Source organism: Mobula birostris, chromosome 32 (assembly GCF_030028105.1).
Source record: "Mobula birostris isolate sMobBir1 chromosome 32, sMobBir1.hap1, whole genome shotgun sequence".
Classification (NCBI taxonomy): domain Eukaryota; kingdom Metazoa; phylum Chordata; class Chondrichthyes; order Myliobatiformes; family Myliobatidae; genus Mobula; species Mobula birostris.
The window spans coordinates 16,014,338-16,041,047 of record NC_092401.1 but is presented as its reverse complement, the minus strand read 5'-3'; the positions used below and the strand labels follow the sequence as shown (position 1 = coordinate 16,041,047).

The 26,710-nt window shown below is 47.2% G+C and overlaps 1 protein-coding gene across 4 annotated transcripts in view; it reads left to right on the top strand.

Annotated features, from left to right (window-relative positions):
* The window catches only part of LOC140191292 (ultra-long-chain fatty acid omega-hydroxylase-like), a 63,841-nt gene extending 45,651 nt beyond the window's left edge, over window positions 1-18,190 (top strand). For all 4 annotated transcript variants that reach the window (XM_072248566.1, XM_072248564.1, XM_072248565.1 and 1 more), the window contains 10 exons: window positions 539-592; window positions 2,403-2,530; window positions 5,164-5,285; window positions 6,275-6,542; window positions 8,965-9,031; window positions 10,279-10,408; window positions 11,828-11,961; window positions 12,576-12,640; window positions 14,646-14,728; window positions 17,686-18,190. In XM_072248566.1, the coding sequence (XP_072104667.1) occupies window positions 539-592; window positions 2,403-2,530; window positions 5,164-5,285; window positions 6,275-6,542; window positions 8,965-9,031; window positions 10,279-10,408; window positions 11,828-11,961; window positions 12,576-12,640; window positions 14,646-14,728; window positions 17,686-17,893 (1,259 nt within the window). In that variant the 3' untranslated portion in view covers window positions 17,894-18,190. The remainder of the gene's footprint in view (window positions 1-538; window positions 593-2,402; window positions 2,531-5,163; window positions 5,286-6,274; window positions 6,543-8,964; window positions 9,032-10,278; window positions 10,409-11,827; window positions 11,962-12,575; window positions 12,641-14,645; window positions 14,729-17,685) is intronic.
* Window positions 18,191-26,710: the final 8,520 nt, after the last annotated feature.

The following is a 26,710-nucleotide window of genomic DNA, read 5'->3' as shown; positions in this document are numbered from 1 at the left end:
TGACTCTTCTCTATGCAATGAACATTTCTTCAATCTAACTGTTTAATTTTAATTATCATATTCTTTGCAGTTTAACAATCGATTTTCTGTTTGTATTTTAAGTAGCCTTTAAATACTTATTCATAACAGAGAAGCTTCCAGAATGAGTATTTTCTCATTGGCTGATTTTTACTAGAGCATTGAATAAGTATATTCTAACTGGATTATTCTTATCTATGGAATTTTTCTTAGCTCTGTGGTATAAAAGTAGCTGTACGGTGGCAGGTGTCATCTTTCTTTCCTCCTTTAGTTTCTCTCTCCGGGTAGGAGACCTCTGCACCTGTTCCTTCCATGTTCCCTTTGTTCTCTCAACTCTTAATAAAACAATCCTGAAGCAGCAAGTTTTATGACTCGTTCTGGACCTCTAAAACAACCTCAGATTTACATACCAGAATCCAACAAACTTGGACCGATTTTTCTCAGTATTAGTGTCCTTCCTTTGAGCTGCAGGATCTGCTGTTTTGGGCATTCTAAAGTCTGGTTTCACTTCGTCTTTCAGCTTCCATTGCCCTAAAGGATGAACTCTTCTATGGTTTCCTCAGACCTTGGCTGGGTAAGCAGTAGCCACTTTGTGGCACCCTCATGTTCACTTGCGCGATGCAAAGGTGGGGATATCACGGTACTAGGAACGGGCTGTTCCAGACACTTGGTCTGATCCAGCCCAGGTGGGAAGTAGACTTGGCTGGAGGTCCCTTACAGTGTGGGAAGTATTTTACTGGGGGAATTGTTTGAGACAGGCCTGGTTAACCTTCACCAAAGCCCAGCTCACCTTTATGTGATGAGGTTGTAGTGTTATTGTTCTGGGCACAGGTACTCAAACGCAGTCAAGGTAGGCGACTGCCCACACCATTGCAACCCATGGGGACAGCAGATCAGGGATGGTGCTGGTTGCTTCCTGGAAACCTCATCAGGTGCAACCCTTCCACTCTCCACCCTCACCATCTTCTCACTGCTGGCTCTTCCTCCTTTCAAAAAACACCTTTTTGTTATCTGCTGCTACACTCCTGGTGAGTTATCCCCACTGCCCTTGCAGACAGGACAACTCTAACAAATCTCCAGGCTTTAAAGAGTGGCTGTTAGCTTCCTTGACCACTACTCCTCCTGCTGGTTCCCCTGCCCCACACTTCCCACGGCTCTCCTCACCTCCCTCGCGTGGTTCCATGCTCCATCTTCCTCTCCTACCAGATCTCACCATCTCAGCAGGTCAGGCAGCCTCCGGAGAGGGGAATAAACTGTCAACGTTCCAGGCCAAGCCCTTCTTCTAGAAGGATCAACTGTTTATTTCCCCCTCCATAGATGCTGTGTGTTACTTAAGATTTCCAGCATCTGTAGAATCTTTTGTCTTTATGATTTCACCGTTTGCAGCCCTGTAATCTTCACCTATCCCCTCCCAGCCTATGTCACTACCTCCACTCCCTTCCCCTCCCCTCTGCCAATCACCCTTCCTCACCCGGATTCACCAATTCCCTGCTAGCTCTTGTCCAGCGCCCCTTTACACTTTGCCACCATCTTCCAGTCCTGATGAAGGATTTGGACATGGAACTCTGCTCGTGTCCCTCCGCAGATGCCCCTGACGCATCCAAGTTCCCGCAGCAGTTTGCCATTCCAGGTTCCGGCACCTGCAGTCTCTTGTGCAAAACGACAGTCTGCAAGTATCTCTGAGTGACTGAGGCAGCGTCTGCTGGGTTTGGAGCAGAAGGAATTGCTGCAGTTTTGGGTCAAACCCTGCATCATCCAAAGTCTGTGTGCAGTCTCTTGTGCCCCTATCTCTGCTTTTGGTTTTGCTGTTTTTAGTTCTTTTGGTTCCGCTACCATTTTCACTGTTAGTTTCTGTAATTCTTGGTATTACTGCAATTCTCGCTATAACTGTGCGGCTGTAATCCTCGGTGCAGACTTGACTCTGTAACTCTTGGAATGACTGCGCTGCTCTCATTCTCGTTGTAAATCTTGGCCCTGCTCTCTGAAAGTATCCAGTGCTTTTATCTGCCCGACTCACCCAACCAACTCAGCAGCGATCTGCACCGCCCCATTGAATGATCTGATGACCCAATGATAGTTCATGGGGCAGGGCCTGGATCAGGAGCGACCTATCACCCCACTCACTCCAGGAGTCATAGTGTTAGGGATGATGTAGGGTAGGGAAATGGTCTGTGTGGGTGGGGGTGTTCTGACTGGGGAAACGGTGGGTGGGGTGGGTGTCCCAGGCTCTGGGAGCAGTGGACACCTTTGGGTGGGATGGTCAGTATGGTTGGACTGGGGTGAGGCTCTGGACAAATGACAGTGACCCACCCCCACCCACCCGGATGGTAGTGCAATGAGGACTTGCTGTTCCCTCTGACCTGTCCCTGTCCCTCCTCCCACAGGCGAGGGGCTGCTCATCAGCCAAGGGGAGAGATGGGCTCGTCATCGCCGGCTGCTCACCCCTGCCTTCCACTTTGACATCCTGAAGCCCTACGTCAAAATCTTCAACCAGTCTGTTAACATCCTGCACGTGAGTCCCAGGCCGGTGATGGGGTGGGGAGGAGGTGGCAACATGGCAGGGATGGATATGGGATGAAGGTGGAGGCGAGGGATGTAATGCGAACACACTGTGTGGGTTTGATTCATTACCTTGGTGTGAGGTTACCTGCAGCCCAGCCACAGAGGTGAATAGTGGAGAAAGAGAGAGTGTATCAGCGTATATGTGTGTGTATCAGTGTCTGTTTATTTTTTTTTACCTCTCTCCCCCACCTCTCTCCCCTCCCCTTTATCTGTGTTTACCTGTATATGTATCAGTGTCTGTTTGTATATCTCTCTTTGTCACTCCCTTATGCCTTTATCTGTGTCTCTGTACACCTGTATGTGTATCAGTGTCTGGTTGTCTATATATCTCTCTCTGACTCTCTGCCTGTCTCCGTCTCTCTCTCATACCTTTATCTGTGTCTCTGTACACTTGTGTGTCAGACTGTTCAAACGTTTTCCCCTCCTTCACACAAACGCTTGAGAATCCCAATCTCTCCTCGTGAGATACTGGAAGTCTGGAAATCGGCAACTTAAAGTGGGAGGACTTACCTGCATTTGGAATGGCAAGGATAGATCTTGTGTGTGGAAAATCTCCTCCGATGAATGTGATTGTGTTCGGGACATCAGTGAGGATTGTGAGGGCAGAGATGTCGTCTTTATGGAGTTTTTATGGTCTTTGATGAGGTTTGACATTGCAGGCTGGTTTGAAAGATGAGATCACATAGGCTCCATGGTGAGCTAGGCAAGCGGATATAAAATTTGCTTGGTGGTAGGAGGCAAAGGATGGTGGTAGAAGCTTGTTTTTCCAGGTCGGAGATCTGTGAGCAGTGATGTGCCACAGGTAACAGAGCAGGGCCACTGTGCTGTGTCATGTGTTTTAACTATATGGATGAGAATGCGAGTCATATGATTAGGAAATTTATGGATGGCATTGATGGTGTGGTAGATGTTGATGATGGTTGTCTAAGGTTACAAAAGGATTTGGATCAACTAGGAAAGTGGGCCAAATAAAAGCTGATGGAATCTAACTTAGACACGTTGGAAGTGATGCATTTTGATAAATTAAACCAGTGCACAGCAACTATACACAGTAGAACATAGAGGGAATGGCTGGGCTCCAGGGAGTGTTATAGAACAAGACCCAGGAGTAATAGTGCACTGTTCCTTGAAAACAATGACTCAGGTTGACAGGGTGGTAAAAATGGCAATTGGCATTTGGCTTGTCTTCACTGAATGAGGCACTGAGTACAAGAGTTGGGATGTCATGTTACAGTTGTACAAAGTGTTGGCAAGACCGCACCTATAGGCAGATCTAGTCGCTATACCAGAGGTAGGATGTCATTAAGCTAGAGTCGGTACAAAAAAATCCACAAGGATGTTGCTGAGATTGGCGGAATTGGAAAGGAGGGTCTATGATTGTTTTCCATGGATTGAAGGAGGCTGACAGGTGACCTTTCGGAGGTGTATAAAGTCATAAAGAGCATGGATAAGGGTGAATGATCCCTAGGCCAGGAGATACTAAACTTGGAGAGTTTGACTTAATGGTGAGAAGGGAAAGGTTTAAAGGGGAACTGAAGGGCAACTTCTTTACACAGAGGGTTGTTGGTGTATGGAACGAACTGCCAGGGGAAGTAATTGAGGCAGGCACATTAACAACATTTAAAACACATTTGGACAGTGGATAGGGAAGGTTTAGGGAGATGTGGGCCAAATGCAGGCAAATAGAACTGACTATCTCAGGAGGCACCTTGGTCAGCACAGATGAGTTAGGCTGAAGAGCCTGTTTGTATCCCTTGTGCACAACTACAGCCAGCTCTGTCCTGTATTTAATATTTAAATAATATGAGTATATATTGTTCAATATTGCATTTTAATATCTATCTTGGATATTATATATATCAAACAATATATGATTTGATTAAACATTCTTGTTCTTTAAAATCTTTCATTATGGACTATATGTATAAATATGTGAACTACATATGTCATCATGCTACCACGTGATGCGTGTGCACCTCACTTAAAGTAAACTCAAAGTTAGACCCACATTCCTGGACGCCTGTGTTTTCCTTTGAATTAGTTTAACGTTTGAAGTTACAAAAGGCAACTGGGTCAGTTTGAATGCCAACACAAGCCAACATTGAAATAACCAGCTGCAATTCTCTGTCCTGTGCACTGCGAATGATCGCATGCGTTCTGCCTGTCCCATTCTTGCCTACTCACCAGCTTGCCCGTAGTCCCCAGCTGCCTCTTTACAATGCCCTCCCTACTCGGCATCACCCTGCCACCCCAGTTTAGTCACCAGACTGGGTTGTATAATGTCAGGTCCTGCAGTCAGACTGATGTGGATCAGGAGCAGCTGAAGTTTGACCTGAGAGAGCACATAGCTGTCCATCCACTCCCCTCCAGCTTCCACCTGTCGGTCCCATGGGTAGCTGCTATTGCCTACAGGAGGCTATGTGGGCTGTACCTTAGGAACTGCTTCAGTAGGTACTCTGCATCTCAACTCTAGTCAGCACACTGCTCTGCTGCCTTCGTGATCCAGCTCTGGGCTGGTGTGCCCTCCTCCGTGGATCGGTGTGCCCCCTGGGCTGCGAGCCAATGGTCTCTGTTTTGTTTCAGAACAAGTGGTTCCGGCTGTTATCGGGAGGGGTGCCCTCCCTGGAGATGTTTGACCACGTCAGCCTGATGACCCTGGACAGTTTACTGAAATGTACCTTCAGTTTTGATAGCAACTGCCAGCTGTGAGCAGGGGTGTGGGCGTTGGGGAGGGAGGTGAGGGTGGGATGTGGGGAGTGGGGTGAGTGGGAGTGGGGTAAGGATGGGGAGTGGGGTGGATGAGGGTAGGAGTAAGGGAGGGGTGTTGGTGTCGGGGTGATGGAGTGTGTGTTGGGGATGATCCGGGGGTACATGTGGGTTGGGTTGGTGAGATGGTGAAATTGGGGTGGGAATTTGTTTGGGTGGGGGTGGGGTGGTCCGGTGGGGATGGGATGTGGGGCTGTGCAGTCATCAGCAATGAGTCCCAGCGGACATCAGTAGTGGGACCTCTCGTTGCCACACTGAGTCTCTGGGCTATGGGAGTTGGGTGGCAGAGACTGGTTCGACAACCCGAACCTCCCCACCATTGGCATCTCCAAACGTACACATCCTCAGTGTGTGGCGAGTGGTTACTCCCCATAATGGACTCCATCCCAGAGTGTACCTGGGAATGAGTTTATCATCGTGACATGGAAACCTGTGCTGTCCATGCCATCCATACAAATAATTTCATATATTAGTATATTGAGGTAGTGCAAGGGAAAATCAATAACAGAATGCAGGATAATGTGTTCCACTTGCAGAGAAAGCACAGTGCAGACAGATAACAAGGTGTAAAGTCATGAGATGTACAAAGCACTTGTTCACAGTAAGATCCCATAAGATTCTGACCAAATAATCAGTAATTCTTAATGAGTTTGATTGAGAAGTAAATCCTGGTCACTGCCTTGGTGACAATGTTCCCTCATCACTTGGAGACACATTCAGAATCAGTATGAGGTTAACCAGCAGTGACATTGCTGTGAAATCTGTCGCATTGTCAGCGGCTGTAGCCTTGTGTTCCTGTTCCATCTGGGAGAGGCAAGGGGAGAGATCCTGCAGGAGAGGAGATGGGGCTGGGTGTTTCTCCAGGAACCTATCACCTTCACCCCTCGTTCATCACCCTGTATCTCCTGCTCCTCCTGCTGCCCCGCAGGCAGTCGAGCGACTACATTAGAGCCATCTATGAGCTGAGTACGTTGGTGGTGAAGAGGGAGCGGTGCCTGCCACATCACATCAACCTCATTTACAAGTTCACGGCTGACAGCAAGCGGTTTGACAGCGCCTGCAACCTGGTGCACTCCTACTCGATGGGCGTGGTCCAGCGTCGCCGGGAGATCCTGAAGGATCAGGAGACGGAGACCTGGCTTAAATCCAAGCGTGGCAAGGTTGTGGATTTCCTGGACATCCTGCTGCTGTCAAAGGTGAGGCCTGGGCCGCTGCAACTGACTTGTCTCAGCTTCTACGCACACCCGGGGGTCGAGGGTGTTTCTGAGCTATTGCATTCCTTCCAGAGGAAAGCATGTTACAAAGGGAACTCCAACTGGTGGGAGTCTAACTGCTATTTTGCCATTCATAAGACTATAAGATATAGGAGCAAAATTAGGCCATTTGGCCCATTGAGTCTGCTCTCCCTTTCAATTGGGGCTGAATTTGTCAAGCACTTTCTCCTGCCTGCTCTCCATAACCCTTAGCCCCTTTACCAATCATGAATCTATCAATCTCTACTTTAAATGTACCAAATGACCAGTCCTCCACAGATTTTCATCCCTTTAGCTGAAGAAACTTCTCCTCATCTGTGTTTTAAAGGGAGGTTCCTTTATTCCAAGGCCACATCCTCAGATCCTAGACTCTGCTTCTCATGGACACATCCTCTTCATGTCAACTATATCCCGTATTCATTATGTTTTAATGAAGTCCCCCCCCATTGATCCTCCTGAACCCCACTGAGTGCAGGCCCAGAAACATCAAATGCTGCTCAATCTCCCCGAATCCTTCACCACCAACATCCACCATCACCATCAGATATAAACTCGCTCCACAGCTACTCCAGCTACAAGAGCAGCTCTGAGGATGGGATATCTCTCTATAGATGAGCAGTGGAAAACCTATTGATTGGCCGCATTAAGGCCTGGTATGGGAACAACAATGACTTTGAATGGAAAATTCTACAAAAGCTAGTGGGTTTGGCCCAGTACATTATGGGGAAAGCCCTCCCAACCATTGAACCATTTACATGAAACGCTGCTGTAGGAAAGCAGCATCCATCACCCTCACCACCCAGGCTGTGCTCTTTTCTCGCTGCTGCCACCAGGCAGAAGGTAGGAATGCCTGAGGTCTCACCCCAACATGTCCAAGAACAGTTACCACCCTTAACTGTCAGGCTCTTGAACAAAGGAGGATAATTACACTCATCTATTGAGATGTTCCCACAACCAACAATCCCACGCTAAGGTATCTTTGTCTTGGTATTTCAGGCTCTCGTTATTTATTGCTTTTTATTTATAGTTGCATTTCAGCTGTTTGTTGTCTCCTCTGCTCTTGCTTTCATTGATCCTGCTTACAGTTACTATTCTATAGATTTACTGAGTATGCGCACACTAAAAAGAATTTTAGAGTTGTATGTGGTGATCTGTATGTACTCTGATGATAAATCTTATTTTAAAACTTCGATCCTCCTGTGAGTGACTCACTTCCTTTTTCCCCAAACACACGAGCGGTGTGGTGGAGCACTCTCTGCTATCAGCACAGAGTGGCTGGAGTGTGCCGTGTCAACACTATCACCAACAGCATCTGCTCCGTCACCACCTCTCGAATCCATGGCCTCTGCCACTGAGGAACACAGAGGCAGCAGATTATTATTATTAGTTTATAATTGCCACGTGTACCAAGACGCAATGAAAAGCCTGTCTTGCAGACTGTTCATGCAGATCTGGTCGTTACACAGTGTATTGAGGTAGAGAAAGGTCAAACAATAACATTGCAGAGAAAATACAGAGCAGGTAAACAATAAAGTACAAGATCTGAAGACTTTAACACATTGGAGCAGAAGTACTCCAGTCAACCCATCAAGTCTGATGCAGAATTGAGAGGAATTTATTACCCTTCTCACTCCCATTTCCTGCCTTCTCCCCCTAACAGTTGACACCCTGACTAATCAATAACCGATCAACTTCTGCATTAAATATACCCAATGATTTGGCCTCCACAGATTCCCCACCCTCTGGCTAAAGAAATTCCTCCACGTTTCTGTTCTAAGGGAATGTCCTGCTATCCTGAGGCCGCACACTCTGATCCCAGACTCCCTACTTAGGGTACATCCTCTCCACGCCCACTCTATCTAGGCCCTTCAATATTTGATAAGTTTCAAAAGATCCCCTCTCATTCTTCTAAATGAGTACAGGCCCAAAGCCGTCAATCACTCTTCTTACATTAACCCTTTCATTCCTGGGATAACCCTTGTAGATCCTCTCCAATGCCAGCACATCCTTTATGAGATAACCAGGTAGATTGTGAGGTCAAGATTCCATCTTATTGTACAAGATGTCTGTTAATACTCTAACAACAGCTGCCCTTGAACCAGGTGGTACCGCACCACCACTAGTGGGGTTTTAATTACTCTTTTCATGATAGGAGAGGGAGTGAGGGTGGGAAGAGAAGAGAGAGGAGTATTTGGGACATTGGAGCTAAAGCCAGGTCAGGCGTGATTAGTGAGTGCCATGAAGGGTCAGGGGACTGGGATAGTAGGGGTGGGTATTAAGGTGGGAAATGGCGTAATTCTGCTCCTGGGATAGGAAGTTCCAGAAGGAAGGACAGATCTGGTGGAAATGCTTTTGCTATTTGCAGGATGAGAATGGCCAAGGTCTGACGGATGAGGAGATCCAGTCGGAGGCTGACACCTTCATGTTTGAGGGTGAGTACCTGGTCACGCCCGTGGGGTCCTCCTCAGTTCCAGCCGGGGTCTGGAATCGGCAGGCTGAGGCACCAACCAAAGTGAGGACTACATGGTCACCACTCCATTCATCACCTTGTAACACCACAAAGTGCCTCAGAGCATCAGAGGGGACCAGGCTGCAGGAGACCTGCACAATCCCACCAACAGCAAGTTAAGAATCGGCTTACATCCAGTTTTCTGGGTTGGTGGGGGAGGTGGGTGTGATGCACTGTTGACAGAACCTGTGCTCCTCTTTCCACACACCAGTGGTCCTCAGATGTTTAAGGTGTGGCAGGGACCTTTTGTTTTTGTCTGACGCTGGACTGCAGGGTCCCAGGATCAGTGGGAACCGCACCTTATCACAGTGTGTGTCTGGGCTGTTGTAGACATAGAACATGTAATGATAGAGCTCAGGAACAGGTCATTTGGCCCAACATGGCTGTGCTGACCATGTTGGAAATCTAAAGTGATCCCATCTCTAATCCAGGCAGCATCCTTGCAAATCTCTCCAAAGCTTCCACATCCTTCCTATAATGAGACAATCAGAACTGCACACAATATTCTGAATGTGGCCCGAACAAAGTTTTATACGGATGCAGAACGACTTCTTAATTTTCGTATTCAACACTCCAACTGATGACTCTATCCTGAGCCGGTGATATCGCTCCTGGTGGTCTCTAGGGTGGAATGGAGGGCAGGGTAGTGATGGAGGCAGTGTTGTTTTGCTGGCTGTGGGACTTTGTGAGTGTAAAGCCCAAGATCACTCGTATCTTCTTTGCCCACCCACTATACAACTCCCAGGCCTGTTTGGAAGGGGCTGGAGCCTCTGGAACAGCTGGACAGGGCATCTGTATATCTAACCACAAACACTGGGTTGTTTATCAGTGCAGTAATGCTGAAGTCCTGGGATTCCCCCATCTGCGGTTAGCCGGAATGGGACAATTGGACATGGGGTCCTATGGGAGATTGGGCATGGAGGGAGTCTACAGCTGGCCTTTTAGAAATGTTGGCTAGAGCCTGACACCCCTCCCAGCCACTGTGATCGTTGTCTTGTTTGTCTCCCTACCTGTCCGTCCCTGAGGAAGGGGCCCTAGCTGTGATCTGGACTGGTGGGATGGGCTGAGGGCTCGGATTGCTGCCTGACCCCCAGACACTTGAACCTGTGGAGACCTGCTGTAAGCAGGTCGGAGTGTTCATGATTTCCTGAGCTGCCGCTCTTCCCCCAGGTCACGATACGACAGCGAGTGGAATCTCATGGGTGCTGTACAACCTGGCCAGGCACCCGGAGTACCAGAGCCAGTGCAGGGAGGAGATTGAGCTGCTGCTGAAGGACAGGGACGTTGAGGAGCTGGAGTGGTGAGTGATTGAATCCTGTCTTACTGAGCAAGGTGGCGATTGGTCAGGTTTTCACATGTTCTCCTATTCCAAGCACACTCCATTGGGATAGCTCAATGATAGGGTTTCACAATCAATTTGACCCTTGCCTCGGTTCAATTCTGATGCTTTAATCTAGGTCAGGGACTCAGGAAATAGGCACAGAACTTGTTGCTTTGTGGTCATTTTATGAAGCGCTAATGGAACTAAGAGTTGGAAATGAACAGTGATAGAGGTCCACTGATTTAAAGGAGATAGAAGCAAAAAGACAAAAGCTTCTTTTAAACTGTATAGATAGGAAAAATTTGATTCAAATTCACAGCAAAGAGCCAGCCAATTAGAAAGCCTGTATTCAATTAATGCAGCGCCAGAGAAGCTTCCAGAATCATACAAATGTAGCCACTGAACAACTGCATATACATACGGTGGGCACTAGGAAGCATACAAAGCAGTTACGTGTAAGTAATTATATAAAATACAAACAGACAATTAGTTGTTAAGCTGCAAAGAAAATATCGAATAGTTGGATCCAACACCTCCCTTTGTGAAGTGAGGTTATTTGGAGAATGAAAATTTGGAGGTGGGATCATTGCAGGTAGATAAATTTCATTGATTTGAGGGTTATGGGGAACTGGCATGGGAGGGTGGGATGAAGGTGCCTGGTTCAGATCTGCCAAGAGCATATCGAATAGTGGGCAGGTTTAAGGGGCCCAGTGGCCTAATGTTGCTCAATTTTCCATGATGTTGTGTTCACTAGAACTACAATATTAACTCAGTTCTTCTGTCTGCTAGCACAGCCTAACAGCTCTGTACTTCACATCTTTTACATCCCTTCATCTGTGTTCTCATTCTCCAAATAACCCCATTTCACAGTTTTGTTGAAGAGGGGCTATATTCTCCATCCTAACTACCCCCATTCACCCCTCACTAGATAAGCTTGCTTATATCTTATCTTCAGGACAACTCTAGACTCTCTAGACTCAGCCTGCTAGAGAGATTCCCTCTGTCCTGTCCACCCTCTCCATCACCTTCTGCAGCCAGACGATAATATTTCCTCCCTCCTCACGTCGACTTGAGCCCTTCACCAGTTTCTCTCTCCACAGACACTGTTGAGCATTCCTAGCATTTTCTGTCTTTGTTTTAGGATTCTGTGTCTGAAGCTTTGCTTTTAATTTCATTTAATATTTCAAGTCAATGATACATCAAAATCTTTAAATGGAGGGTCTTTGATATGAACTATTGATTCGCTGTCTGCTCCCTCCACTCCCTCTTCTTTCTTTTAACTCTCTCCCCATCCCTTGCCCACCTCAATGTCCCCCTCTTTTTTTTGTCTCCCTCCCCCGAGGCTGTCTGTCTGAGGAGCGGAGTCTCCCTGTACTCATAGCCACCCTCTTTCCACAGGGACGACCTCTCGCTGATGCCCTTTACCACCATGTGCATCAAGGAGTCTCTGCGGCTCCACCCTCCGGTCACCACCGTCGCTCGCTGCTGCACCGAGGACATCAAGCTCCCTGACGCCAGGGTCATTCCCAAGGGTGAGGGGTCAGCTTCTGGGGCTGTGAGGGTTAGATGCCGGGGGGGGGGGGGTGGGGTGGGGTTGTGGATGCTGGGCCATTGTCCCTGTGCTCTCGGGTCTTCCTCCACCAGGTGATGGGGATAATCTGACCTGTGCTCCTGTGGGAGTTGAGGCCCAGAATCCATGTTCCTGGCCCTGTGTGGTGTTGTGTGGGGAGGAACCAATATTGGATGCTTGTGGGTTGACCCGTGACCTTCTGCCCCGTGAATTTCATACACACCACCCTGTCCCAGCCCATTCTGGACCTCAGAGGCACTTGTCACATTGGCCCATGATATCTGAGGTTGTCCGGATTGGCAGAATCAGGGTGACTCACCAGTAGATCCAGATTACGATCTCTGTAGAAACCCAGTCTGGTGCTGATGTGGACTGTGGACACGCCATGTTGAGGTGAACCCCAAGCAAGTGTGTTGATATGGACCATGAGTGTGCGTGTTGGGATGGACCCTGAGTGCATATGTTGATGGAGCGGAGAGGATGTAACGAGTGCGACAGACAAACATCTCGTGTGTTTTGCTGAAGATTTCCAGCATCTGCAGAATCTCCGACGTAATGTGTGCACTTGTTTTACAGGGAACACCTGCCTGATCAGCATTTATGGAACCCACCACAACCCTGCAGTCTGGCCAGATCCTGAGGTAGGAGATTCTCGTGGAGATGCACAACGCAGAAACAGGCCATTTTTCCCACCACATCCCTTCTGACCATCAGCTTCATGATCCCATGTAACAGAACTTATGACATAGACTGGCAATTCACATGCACGTCTAGACACAATTCAAACACTGAGAATCTCTGCTGCCTTTACACCCGCAGACAGTTCCAGATTCTAACCTACTTTTGAGTGAAAGTGTTCTCCCTCGGATCTAATTAATCTCTCAACCTTTAGTCTAATTTATTGCCCTCCGGATTTCGGCACTTCCACTCTGGGGAAAGGTTTCCAATGATACTGAAACTCCAGTAATACCCTTTGGAAATCGCAAGGATTGAGTATCTGGCTTACTAGGTGTGGATGTCTGCACTCCCTTCAACACCCGAGGATCTGGGGTTTCCAAGCACCCTGAGGGTTGCTGCACCCTCCTCCTGCACTCCTTTGAAATGCTGTTCTCATTCCTTTGCTCCCTTTTAACTTATCAAGAGCACCGGAAAATTGATCATACTGCTGTGCAACGTCTACAACAATGTGAATTAAAAATGTAGGAGAGTATTCAGTGAAGTACTAAATAACGGTCCAAAAAAAAAAAATCTGCCAGTCTGACACCAGTGAAGTCTCCAGTGGGTCAGATGAACAGTAACTACCTGTTTCTGCCTTTCATAATCTTGAACACCTCAGTCAGATTCTTCCCCACCCCACCCATCCCAGGGGGGAAAAACCTCAGAACTGAAACACTCCATCCTGGTGAGACACTGCAGATGTAAATCCAGAGCGACACACACAAAACTCAATGGAGGATGTTCGATGAGGGGTCTTAGCGTGAAACGTTGACTGTCCATTTCCCTCCATAGATGCTGCCTAACTCCTTGAATTCCTCGAGAGTTTTACGTGTGTTGCTCCTGGTCACTCTCCTCTGCAGCCTTCCAGAGTGCTCATAACCTTCCGACAGTGTGTCAACAAAACTGCACACCAGTATTTATAAACTTGTGCCATGATCCTCAACACCCACACCTGTATTTTCGGCCCAGCTAATAAAGTAAGGCAGGAGTCCTGAATGCTTCCTTTACCACACAGTCTGTCTGAGCCCGCACTTTAAGAGATGAATAAAGTTTACATTGAATTCCTTGTTTCTCAGTATTCCCCACATTTCCATATTTCCTTATACATTGGAGGGAGGCCATTTGGCCCATTGAGTGTAGACAATTCCATTTCTCACACATTTTTCCTGTAACGTATTCTACCCATAGTTGATCCTTCCCTCCAGATCCTATCAGCCCTACACATCAGGGATAACTTTAAATTGACCTACCAAGCTGCATGTATTTGGTGTGGAGGGGGCTCCATACAATTGGAAAAGGGAGGAAACTGGAAATTCTGCAGGGGAGCCCAGATTGTCATGGGGAGAGCATGCAGACTCCACATAGACAGCACTGAAGGATAGGATTGAACTCAGGTGCCTGGAGCTGTGAGGCAAAGCAGTTCCTTGTGTAAGTCCTACCAAGAGGCATCAAAATTAAATTGCATCTACCAGTGTCCTGCTCATCCTGCCCGCTGATCAATATCACAACTGTCCTTACTCTCAGCAATGTGACTGACTCTGGTGTCACATACGACCTTCCTCACCAGACCACCTCTACTGATATCAAAATCAATAATGTATAAAACCAGCAACAATGATCCCTGTGTAGATCACTGGTCACTAGCTTCCAGTCACATGGGCTGTTGGGAATCTTGGAGTCCTTGTCCTGAAATGGAAGTATGACCACTCTCCATGGTTGGAAGTGATGTGGTTGAGGCCAAACTCCCTCCTTTGAGCAGCTCTTCAACACTTGCAGATACATCTGAAGGGGGGAGCCCAGTGTGGGACTGCACTTCCTACTGGGAAAGGAGAAGCCATCACTTGCCCCTCTCCCACTGGGTCCTTCATGGGGAGGAGAGAGCTGGGGATCACAACACAATGTGTAACTGATTGGTGTTCGACCCTCCAGGTATACAATCCATTTCGCTTTGACTCTGAAAACGCAGACAAGAGAGCTCCGTATGCCTTCATCCCGTTCTCTGCCGGTCCAAGGTGAGGTAACGTCCAGGGCTCCCAGATTTACATCATCTTGTTTCCCTTGATATTTCTTCCCTGTATGTCTAGGCATGGGGGAGGCAGAGTCACTCAGGGATACCAGACCCCAGCAAGACTCCATTTTCATCCCAGTACAAAGCCAACACCAGGGTGCTAGTGTCCATCCTGCACTGGGAGGGTGCATGAGCCTGCTCCAGCTATCTCACAGCTCCCACCCCCTATTCCAATCTCCTGGTTTTGTCTCCTTCTTCCTCACGGGTCAAAGGGAGCCAAGTATGGCCCACCTCCATCCCACCAGGGACTTCCACAAATGGGCTTAGCTCTGTCCAGACTGTCTGCAGGAAGGTAAATATCCTTGGGGTGGGAAGGTAAGTCAGGAGGCTGAGGGAGGCTTGAGAGATCTGAGGACAGGGATGGAAGATGGAGAGGTTAGGAGGGATGAGGGAAGATGTGGTGAGACTGGTGGGGAAGGGGATGATATGGGGGAAGAGGAGTGGGGAGGTGTTATTTGAGGAGGGACATTGGATGGTCAGGGAAAACAAGAGGCAGGAGGAGGAGGAATGGGAAGAGCAGGGAGTGGGGCTGATATAACATCTCTGGCCCACAGCCCAGGGCCTAGTCCAGGGCCTGGCCCAGGTCCAGGGTCAATGTCACAACCTGCTTCCTTCTGAGGGATAGTGCTGATGTGCCAGGGGTTAGAGGTCAAAGACTGTGGCTGAAGGGCAGTGTCAACTGCCCTCCCATTGGCCAACATCCTGGTCACACCTGGGCATTCACAACCCACTGCCAGTTCCTGCCTCTCAAAGGGGCAAAAGCAAAATGCTGCAGATGCTGGTGGTATGAAACAGAAACCTGGAAATACTAGGTGGGGCAGGTTGCCTCTAGAGGAGAAGAGAATAGCTGAAGGGGACAATTTGAATTCAGAATTGGCTTGCCCATAGAAGGTAGATGGCAGTGGTGGAGGGAGAATGCATGGCTGTGAAACTGGTGCAGGGAACAATTTGTGTACAGATTATTGGGATCTCTTCTGGGGAAGATATGACCTGTACAAAAGGGACAGATTACACCTGAATCCGAGGAGGATAGGAAGCAGAGTGATGGGGCTGAGGATGGGGCAGCTGGTTTACAAGCAGAGGCAGTGTGCAGTGAGACTGTCAGGAAGGGCAGGCAGATGATAGTTCAAAATTGCAGTCAATGGGATGAGTTGCAGTGTAAAAGGGGGATAAAATCCAAGGGTGACATTTACAGGACTGGAGCTGTTATATTTGAAATATGAAGATAAACTAGCCAACAATATCAAAGAAAATACCAAAAGTTTTTTCAGATGTATAAAGAGCAAACGAGAGGTGGAGAGCTGGGAATAAATATTGGAACACTGGAAAATGGCAGTAGATAGTAATAGAGGACAAGGCAATGATGGATGACTGAATAAGTATTTGTAAGTACTTTGCATTGGTCTTCGCAGTGGAAGATGCTTGCAGTATGCTGGAAATTTGAGTGTCTGGAAGCAGAAGTGAGAGTAGTTGCTATTACTAGGGAGAAGATGCTTGAGAAACTGAAAGGTCCTGAAGGTAGAGAAATCACCTGGACCAGATGGACTGCACCCCAGGATTCTGAAAGAGGTAGCTGAAGAGATTGTGGAGGCATTAGTAATGATCTTTCAAGGATCAACAGATTTTGGCATGATTCTAGAGATCTGGAAAATTGCAAATGTCATTCTATTTTTCAAGAAGGGAGGGAGGCAGAACAAGGGAAATTACAGGCCAGTTAGCCAGTCCTCAGTGGTTGGGAATATGTTGGAGTCGATTGTTAAAGATGTGTTTCGGGGTACATGTCAGGTAAAAGTCAGCATGGTTTCCTTAAGGGAAATCTTGCCTGACAAATCTGTTGGCATTCTTTCAGGAATAAATGAGCAGGCTCGACAAATCAGGTTCAGTAGATGTTGTGTATTTGGATTTGCAGAAGGCTTTTGACAAGGTACCACACATGAGGCTGTTTAATGAGATAAGAGCCCATGTTATTACAAGAAAGATACTAGTATGGATAGAACATGGGCTAATTGGCGGGAGGCAAAGAGCAGGAATAAATGGAGCCTATTCTGGTTGGCTGCTGGTGACTATTTGTGTTCTACAGAGGCTGGTGTTGTGACCACTTATTTTTATGTTCTATTGATGGCTTTTTTTGCCAAGTTTGTGGATGATACAAAGAGATATGGAGGGGCAGGTGGTATCAAGGAAGTGGGGTGCTGTTGAAAGCCTGGATAGTGTGGATGTTGAGAAGATGTTTCCTGTCGTGGGGGAGTCCAGGAACAGAGGACACAGCCTCAGAATAGAGGGATGTCTGTTTTAAATGGAGATGAGGAGACATTTCTTTAGCCAGAGGATGGTAAATCTGTGGAATTCATTGCCACAAACAGCTGTGCAGACCAGTTCATTGGATGTATTCTGCTCTTGTGTCTTGTGTTATTCTGGTAGTTGGTCTGTGGCTACTGGTATTCCGCAGGTATCCTTACTGGAACCTCTGTTTGTACTAATAATCTGGGTGAGCATACTGATGGCTGGGTTAGCAAGTTCACAGATGGCCCAAAGGTTAGTGGAGTGGTGGACAGGGCTGTCAAAGGATATGTGACATAAAGAACATTTACAGTTATGGGTGGAGAAATGGCAGATAGAGTATAATTGGGGCACATGTGAGACGTTCTACTTTGGGAGATCAGTTTCAAGGAGGAAGTACACAGTTAATGATTGGACCATTAACAGCACTAATATAGAGGGATAGGGGCTGAAGTCAACAGCTTCCTGAAGACAGCTACACAAGTAGATAAGATATTAAAGGATGCATGCATGCCTTTGATGGTTGAAGCACTGAAAATATAAGTGAGGAAAAGGATGAGCTGCCTTGACTCAGGCAAGCTCCATGCTGTCTAAGTACCCAGTCACATGTCTGCTCTGCAGGAACTGCATCGGCCAGAACTTTGCTTTTGCTGAGATGAAGGTGACCGTCGCACTGACCCTGTATCGGTTTGAGCTGGAACTGGACACTTCCCAGAAAGTGCGCAGGAAACCGGAGCTGATTCTTCGGACTGAGGAGGGGATCTGGCTTAAAATGAAGCAACTACCGGGTCGAGAAGTCCGGGAACAATCCCAGCAGGCGGTGGAATGAAAACAGCAGGAGGGAAGGGGAGAAGTTATTTCATTACTTTAATTGCCGAGAGTGGAAATGTGAGATGCAGGTGAAAAGGGGAATTCTTCTTTGTTACTCAGAGGATTACTTGTGATGGTGGGTGAAATGTTACCAATGTGGTATAACTCTCTTGGAGAATTCTATCTTCAGGGTCTGGGGCCTGGACTGTCCTGACGACCCCTTCCCTCTCCCCTCCCCCCCCCCCCCCCACCTTATGATCACTGACTGGCATTCTTTAATAATTGTGAAATAAAATAATTTTTTTTAGTGTTTCAATGATTTGAACAATATTCCATTAATGTTGAATGGTTCTCTTCAACACTCTGAGAGAACAATTTCATCTTTGGTCTTGGCTTGAGTTCTGACCAAAGAAGTGTTAGCCAGGGGTTCCACTGACCACACTCACAACACAACTGAATTCACAGAAATACGCGTAGTAGGTGGCCAAGCTGGGAGATCAAAGTAGTGGGCCTGGTGCGGAGTATCAGGTTGAGAAGATGCAGAAGTAGTGGTACCCAACCCATCCTTGGTGACACACACAGTTTATGCATGACATGTGCATGGACATGTTTTCTGACAGGTTGCATTGCTTCACTTACCACTGCAGGCTTCAGTAACATTTACTTGATGATTAGCAGGTCCTTACATGCTCTGCTCACATCAGTGGAACAGTCTTTAGCCTAGTTCTGCAGGTACAGGCAAAGCTGTCAGCACCTGTATGTAACCTGCAGCTACAGTTGTTGTGTTTTACCCCACTGCCATTTTGGACCAGATTTGGCACCTTCAGTACCTCCTACAGGCAGTTAACAATTAAGTGTTTACTCCAAAACTTACTTCATTCAGTTGCTGACACAGCTGGAGAAACCTGGGGTCAATGTTTAATCCGCAACCATGACCAACCCAGATGATGTCAAAAGACAAGTTCTATTTAGAACTGCAATCAGTTATTGCTGATGTTCCCAAAGTTGACAAGCTTATCATCTTGGTGACATCAATGCAACAGTAGGCTCTGACAACACATGCTAGGATGGGGTCAGCGGCAATGGTCTTCTGCTACTCCAGACGTGCCAAACATGAATTGTTGATAACCAACACTGTCATCTGCCTTCCCACCCGTAACAGAACTTTATGCATGCATTCCTGCTCTAAGCACTGGCATCTAATTGACTATGACATCATCAGGAAGAGGAACAGGTAGGACAGAAGGGTAACAAAATCTGTGTGCAGTTCTGAGTGCTGGGCAGACAACCATCTCATTGTTTCTGAACTGAACATTCACATCCAGCCCAAGAGATGGCCACAAGGAACGAGAGCCCAATGTTGGCTGAACTTTTCCAAGCTGAAGAGCACCAACATAAAGCAGACTTTTGTTGACACTCAGGACGATGCTTAACCTCCACTCTTCTGGACAATTAGAATGCAGAAACCTATCAATCCATGCCAAGATGAGGCCACCCTTGAAGTGGAGGAGCAACACCTTAAATTCAGTCTCAGCAGCCTCCAATGTGATGGCATGAATATTGATTTCTCCATCTGTAAAATGATTCTCTCTCTCTCCCTCCCTTCTGCTTCTATTTCCCATTCTGGCCTTTTACCTCTCCGCACCTGCCTATCACTAGCCCCCGTAAGAGTATTTTCTGCACAGAGAGAGGCCAGCAAAACCTCTACAATTATGGTTACGGATCCTGCAACTCACCTGGGTCGTAGGAGCACTGTACAGATGAGCACTGCACCAGATGCCTCCATCTCTCATGGTTGCGAGCAAGTGCCTGGGTTGCAACAAAGCACTCTCCGGCCCACTCTGCAATGTTACTTGCCCATTGCTTCCTCTGTCTGCCCCTTTTTCTTTTCTCCTGCACCGTTCCCTGAAGAATGGTCTTTAAAAGTCCACTTGATCTTGTTATGTGGCCATACCATCTCAAGTTCCTCTTCTTTAATGTGGACAGTAAATCTTTCTACTGTCTTGTGCTGGGTGATGGTTTTTTGTACTTCCATCATTTGAGACATATTCTGCATAGGCCTGGATCTTCTTTTGTAGTTCTGCTGTCAAAGTCCGTGATTCGCATGCCGACAAGAAAATGGAGAGCACAAGTGCATGCAGAAGTTTCAATTTGGATCTGAGAGTGATGTTACTGTCTCCCCAGATTGGTTTTAGTTTAGCCAGCATTGTGGTTGTTTGGACTGTCCTTGGACTTCAGGCTTGAATCTTCTTGGTTGATGATGGCGCCAAGATATTTGAACCATTTGACAGTCTCTAGTTCTTGTCCACTGACTGTGATTTTTGTCCTGACTGGCCTCTCACTGTTTCTCATCAGCTTGGCTTTCTCTACACTGATCTCCATGCCATATCTGGTAGATGTATTGTCCAGACGGTTCACAAGGCATGGCAGTTCATCCTCACTTCCTGCCAGCCCACCAACCTCATGGCAAACCTGAGGTTGGTTGTGATCTGTCCTCTGATACTGACTGTGCTGATATGGTCTTCCAGGGCATCTATCATTATTTTCTCCATGAAAATATTAAACAGTATTGGTGAAAGGAGGCAGCCTTGTCAGACTCCAGCTGATGTGTGGAACCACTCTCTGACTGTGCCTTGAACAAGTACCACACTTCTAACTTTGGTGTAGAGCTGCTTGATGGTTTGCATCAGCTTCTGGCCCATGTTGTAGCTCTTCATTGTGGCCCAGAGCGCACCATGCCACACCCTATTGAATGCCTTCTTGAAGTCTATGAACACGGGGGAAATGTCTTGGTGATGTTGGTTGTATTTCTTGCACAATACTCAGAGGTTGAAGATCTGTTCTATTGTACTTCCACTTCTGAATCTAGCCTACTCTTCAATGATTATTTCTTCTGCCTGTGGCTTCAGTTTATTCAAGATGATTTTCAACTTCACTTTGCTTGCGTAGCTGTATAGTTCTAGCACTGCTGTAAGTTGCCTTTCTTGAGGAGAGTGATGATTAGTGATTTTATCCAGGGTGTTGGCCATTCCCTGGTCTGCCTGATTTTGTTGCAGATATTGGTGAGGATGCCTATCACTGTCTTTCTCCCATGTTTTATCAGCTCAGCTGGGATATTGTCTATTCCTGCAGTTTTCCCATTCCTCAGCAATCCTGCTTCTACTTCTTCTAGCAGAATTGGAAAGTTATTGTCGTTTGATAAGGGCTGGCTTGCAGGTATGCTGGGGTCTCCTTGGGTCTGATGGTTGTAAAAGTCTGAACAATACTCAGTCCATTTGTTGAGAATGCCTTCATCTTCTATAAGGCAGTTATCTTCATTGTCTTGATGGTGCTGATTCGTGACTGTTTAGTGAGGTCCTTCACAATTTGAAATGCTTGCCTGCTGCTGTTCTTATTCAGCCTTCTTCTATCTCTGTACACCGTCTCTTAATCCATTCTTCCTTGGCCTTGATCATGTTTTTCCTGATCTTTTTGCTGATCTCTCTAGACGTTACAGCTCCTGTTGTTGTGTTCCTAGTTTTCTTCAGGTCTCTTCTAGTGTCACACATTTCTAGGATCTCCTCTGTTACCCAAGGGTTGGGTTTTTTGGTGATGTTTTCCAAGTATCTCATTGGCTGTTTCTGTCATCACATTATTGAACTTAGCTGTGAATGTTTCAGCATCTTTGTCAAGCATCAGCGGTGGTGCAGACTTTCCGCCACCTGTAGCTTTGAAGGATTCAGTGGTAGACGGGTCTTTCAGTCTGTCCAAGTTGAGTTTCATTCTGATGTTCTTGGGCTTTTAACTTTCTTCAGCCTGATTCTAAAGTTCATTATCACCAGATAGTGGTCACTACCAATATCAGTGCCTGAGAATATCCTTGTGCTCTCTTGATCCCAGACCGAAACCACTTCTGCACCAGTATGTAATCTGGCTATGATGTGTTCCATAAAGACATGTCAGGACCATCATCATGAGGCCTTGTGCTCTCCAAGAGTGTTCACTAGCATTATGTCGTTGTAGTTGGCGAACTCAAGTAGGCGCAATCCTCGCTCGTTGGTTATGACATTCCAGCCTTTCAGCGTGCCTACACCAACTTGGCATTCCAGTCCCCCTGGAATGACCCTTTTGTCAACCTTGTCAATAATTGCCTGGAGTTAGGTGTAGAATTCCTCCACTTGGTCATCTTCATAGTCAGTTGTTGGTGCGTAAGCCTGTATCACTGTGATGTTGAAAGGTGTTGCTCTAAGGCAGATGGAAATAAACCTACTAGATATTGGGTGGCACCCAAGTACTGAGTTCTTAATGCTCTTGTTGATGACAAATCCTACGCCATTGGCATGTTTGTCAAATTTCTCCACTTTAGTACAGTATATGGCTTTCCTCAGTAAGATGTTCACCAAGGTTTTTTCACCTGACTTCTGAGTCCCATTATGTGCCAGGTTTACCTCTCTATTCATATGTGAGCTCCTGCAGTTTCTCTGCTTGGGCAAGTGTTCCACGTTCCATGTGGCTAATGAGATGTAGTCTCTCCCACTTAGCACCTCCGCCCTGGTGTGCAATGGATGGCGCGGTCCTTGGTGACCCAGGTGGTGACCGATCCGTTATGGAGTCTGTTGCTGTATCCATATGCCACGTGCCTTGGGTTGGTGCGGGCTGGTAGCGCCCATCCTTTTCCAGGCTAAACCACAGCCAATGTCCTCCAACTAAGTCTGGAACACATGGCCGTTGTAGTTCTTTGGGGAACTCATCCGCTCTAGCCAGTGACTTTGTTGACGAGGTCCTCTGCCCAGTGGTGCCCTGTTAACGCCACCCCTCATGTCATTTAGCCCACCAGCTGAAGCGGTATACTGGGGTGTGCTACTTGGAGGCAGATGCAAGAGATTTAGGAAATGAATAAGGACTAGTGGTGCCTAAGCACCTGGCTAGATAGGTGGGCTTACATTGTGCCCTACACCTATCTCTGACACTGCTCTACCAGCTCCTGGTATTTGGCTTTCACCCACTCAACTGCTTCCTCAATCCATCTTCCCAAGGCACTGTCAGCTCTACCATGACCACTTGCTTCAAGGTTTCTGACAGAATGACCATGTTAGGCCTCAGAGATGATAATGTGATGAAGTCAGGGAACTTTAATTGCTGGCCAAGATTGACTTTCAGTTACCAGTCAGATGCTGTGGTGAGCTAGCCTGTTGGGGATCTGTGTTTGGTCTCCAGCTTTGACGAAGCCTATGGGCTTTCTCTTTTGGCAGATATGTTTCTAATGGCCCAGGAGACACCTTCTTCCACTGCCTTGAGCACCCGGTCATGCCACCAGCAGAGACAGCCTTCTCCCAGGGCTTTTGGGCCGCTACAGAGGAAGTGCTCCAGGATCTCTTTGTCAGAGCAGAGAGGACATGATGGTGCCTCACCTTTGCCCAAGCAAAAAAGGTTTGCTGGACTAGGCAGGACATCATACACAGCCTAGATTATGAACTTGTTGCACTGAGGTTCTGCCTGGCAGATGCTGGACCAGGAGATCTTTCGCTTCACTACCCCCTCCCACCTTGTCCAAGCTCCCTGCTGCCCCATTCATATCATTCTGATGTTCTGCACTTCCTTAACAGTTGCTCACACTTCTTCCTAAACCACCATCTCTGTCCTGGACCCTATCAAAGTGGGCTGAAGCGATGCTGCCTAGCCCCACTGACCAGCCAACACTGTCCCTACAAGATCTCGGTGCTTCAGCCATCTCCACTGCATCCTTGGCCTTCCATTTCTCACCTACCTGGACCTCAGTGCCTCCTGATGAGACTTTGGGGTCGCTGGAATCTCTGTACTGCAGCTATTCTCTTGTATGGGAAACCCTGAACTCATTCAGGCTGCAGAGGGAAGCTGCAGTTTACTCCTTGTTCCGTACAGAAGCTGCTCTTGCTATATGGGAGGCCCAGTCATCTTTGAAGGTAGCCATTGATCTTTCTTTCCCACTTCTAATTCCTTGTTGGTCTCCTGGATAGCAGCCACATCTCTTTGGCTGCAGCAAAGACTTTCCCCAGGCTCTAAAATAATGCATCAGCCAGTTCCAGGGAAATCATACGTCCAGCCAAACATCAGACTCAATGGTCAAGGACTCAACCCAGTGAATAAGTTCACATATCTTGGTAGTAGAATGTCTCAGAACATCATCATGATGAAGTAAATGCCAGGACTGCCAAAGCAAGCATAGCCTTCAGCAGATTTCATACCATCGTCTGGAACAGAAGAGGCGCAAGTTTTCAGATGAAGCTGAATATGTATGGGGCTATAGTACTTCCCACTGTTATATGCCTGTGAAACAGACAGTGTAGCAACTAACTGCCAAGAAGCTGAACTACTTCCACACAGTCTGCCTCAAAAAGTTCTTCAAAACTTAAGTGGCAAAACAGAATGCCTAACACTGAGGTACTTACCAAGGTTGGTCCGCCTAGTATCTACACCATCCCAGTTATGCTGAGCAGGCTATGCAGGTTGTACTCCAGACCATTGGTTGCCCAAGAGACTGCCTTTCGGTGAACTACAGAAAGCGTTCCCATGGAGGCCAAAGCAAACACTATAAAGACACCTTGAAAACTTCACTAAAAGCCTTTAGCATCAACCCATACGCATGGGACAATATTGCCCAGCATCGGGTTGAGTAGCGCTCCTCCCTCCATAAGGGTGCAGTGACACGAGGCAGAATGGATAATTCCAGCAGACACGTGGACTGCCAGGAAAGCCCAAGGCCAGCAATGCTCAACCCAACATAGCTGCCTCTTTTTTCCACATAGCCAAAGGACTTTTCGAGCATGGATTTACCTCTCCAGCCACCCACATTCCAGACCAGCCCCTACAAATCACAGATGGCTAAAGAAGTTTTCATTGTTGCACAACAGATGAATGAATGCAATATGGGCCACAGGCTTCTGCATGGAGTGGGTTATCACAACAGCTACATACATCCTGGTGGAAGTGAGGCAGCAAATAGTCTTTAATACTCCTAATGGTCTCTGTGACTTCCTTCCCCTCTTCATAGCAGCCACCTCCTCTCCCCACACTCAGTGTTAATGAAATGTTAATGCTCGACCCAATGAGCTCCTTCAGCACGTTGTATGTCGCTCCATCTTCAATCCTCATTGATATCAAGTGAAGTTACACGAAGGGCACACGTAGGATCAGTAGAATTTAATATCATTATACTTTGAATATTCACAGCATCACAAAAGGATAAGACTGCTCTCGTTAGTCAACAATATATTGGTTCATTGTCCAACATTATAAATAAACCTGTTATTTATTTCATCAAATTAAAAGTCCACAAAAATGCACAAAATTACCTAATGCCCATCATTGACCAGTGCAGTGTTTGGTAATGTTAGAAAAGATAAACTGAAAGTCAAATCATTAGTGTGGGAATGTGGGAGGTGAAAGGAATTCAGTGATGGGCAGGTTAGAGCTGGTGTCTGTCTCTCCCCATTCCCCACAGCCTTTGACTGGAGACCATTGGTGACCAGCACCTACTTCCCCACCAAGGGGAGGAATGGCCCTTCGTACCTCAGACTAATGCCCTCACAATGCCCTGGCTAGCCATCTCACCTTCTGTCTGACCCCTAGTGTACACCCCACTGTCACCTAATTGCAGCCAAACCCAATTTGGGCATCACCACTTTATCCAGCCAGCAATCTTTGGCAGAAAACCGAGTGAAAGATTCCCTCAACCAACACACATAAAAGTTGCTGGTGAATGCAGCAGGCCAGGCAGCATCTTTAGGAAGAGGTACAGTCGACGTTTCGGGCCGAGACCCTTCGTCAGGACTAACTGAAAGAAGAGCTAGTAAGAGATTTGAAAATGGGAGGGGGAGGGGAGATCCAAAATGATAGGAGAAGACAGAAGGGGGAGGGATGGAGCCAAGGGCTGGACAAAGATTCCCTAAATCTGCACACCAGAAAACACAATGATTTGCATTTTATATCTTCCTGTCTGGTTTGGGAGCTACTTGAATGAACTGGGAGTGACTTGCAAAATACTGTACAGGAGCTATCCACTGCTGTGTGGTTGGAATCCTCATTGGCCACTCACACTACAGAGAAGCACTCACAGTGAGGAGGTGTCTGTGAGTTCACAAGTTTCAGTCTAACAGGATGGATGGAGGTGGCGAATAGGATAGTGCTTCGGTTACAGACCTAAACATTTTCTCCAAGGACAAGATGGTGCAGAAACAGCAAGGACAACTGAGGCTCAGGTACAGAGCACCTCCCTCTGCTCTGCTCATGTATGGGAGAGAATCCTTTCCCTGAACTGCCAGCCAGTACAGAAGCAGAAGGAGATTGTGAGCTGGCAGCTTGGTTTTGAATTTACAGCCCCTAGTAATTGATACCGGATTCCCACAGGCAGTGGTAATCCAAGAAAAACAGGTGAGAGTTAATCTATAATATCATTAACCTGGTAGTGTTTGAAGCAACACCAAGAGTCAGAGAGCAGGTGAGAGCACGGTACTTGAAGTGTTGGAACAATCATTTACCACAAAAATTAAACATTTCCATCACATGATAAATGAAGATTATAGAATTATTACCAGACCCAGCCAGATTATACGAGTACCCAAGGAAGGCAGGAGGAACAAGACATTCAAAGCCCCATTGAACCCAGGACGTGAAATGAAACTCCTGCCAGGCTTTAGCTTGAGCCATTATAGGCTACATGGTGCTAATTAGGCGAGGTCTGGGTGTGCATTTTTGAACCACTTGCTTTACAACCTTTTCTTCGTTTTAGTTTGTGAGTCCTCTCCAGCTGCCTGAGACATCCTGGAGTGCTTGAAGTAGCTGCAGAGAGGCACAGATCGGTCACAACCACAGGATTAAA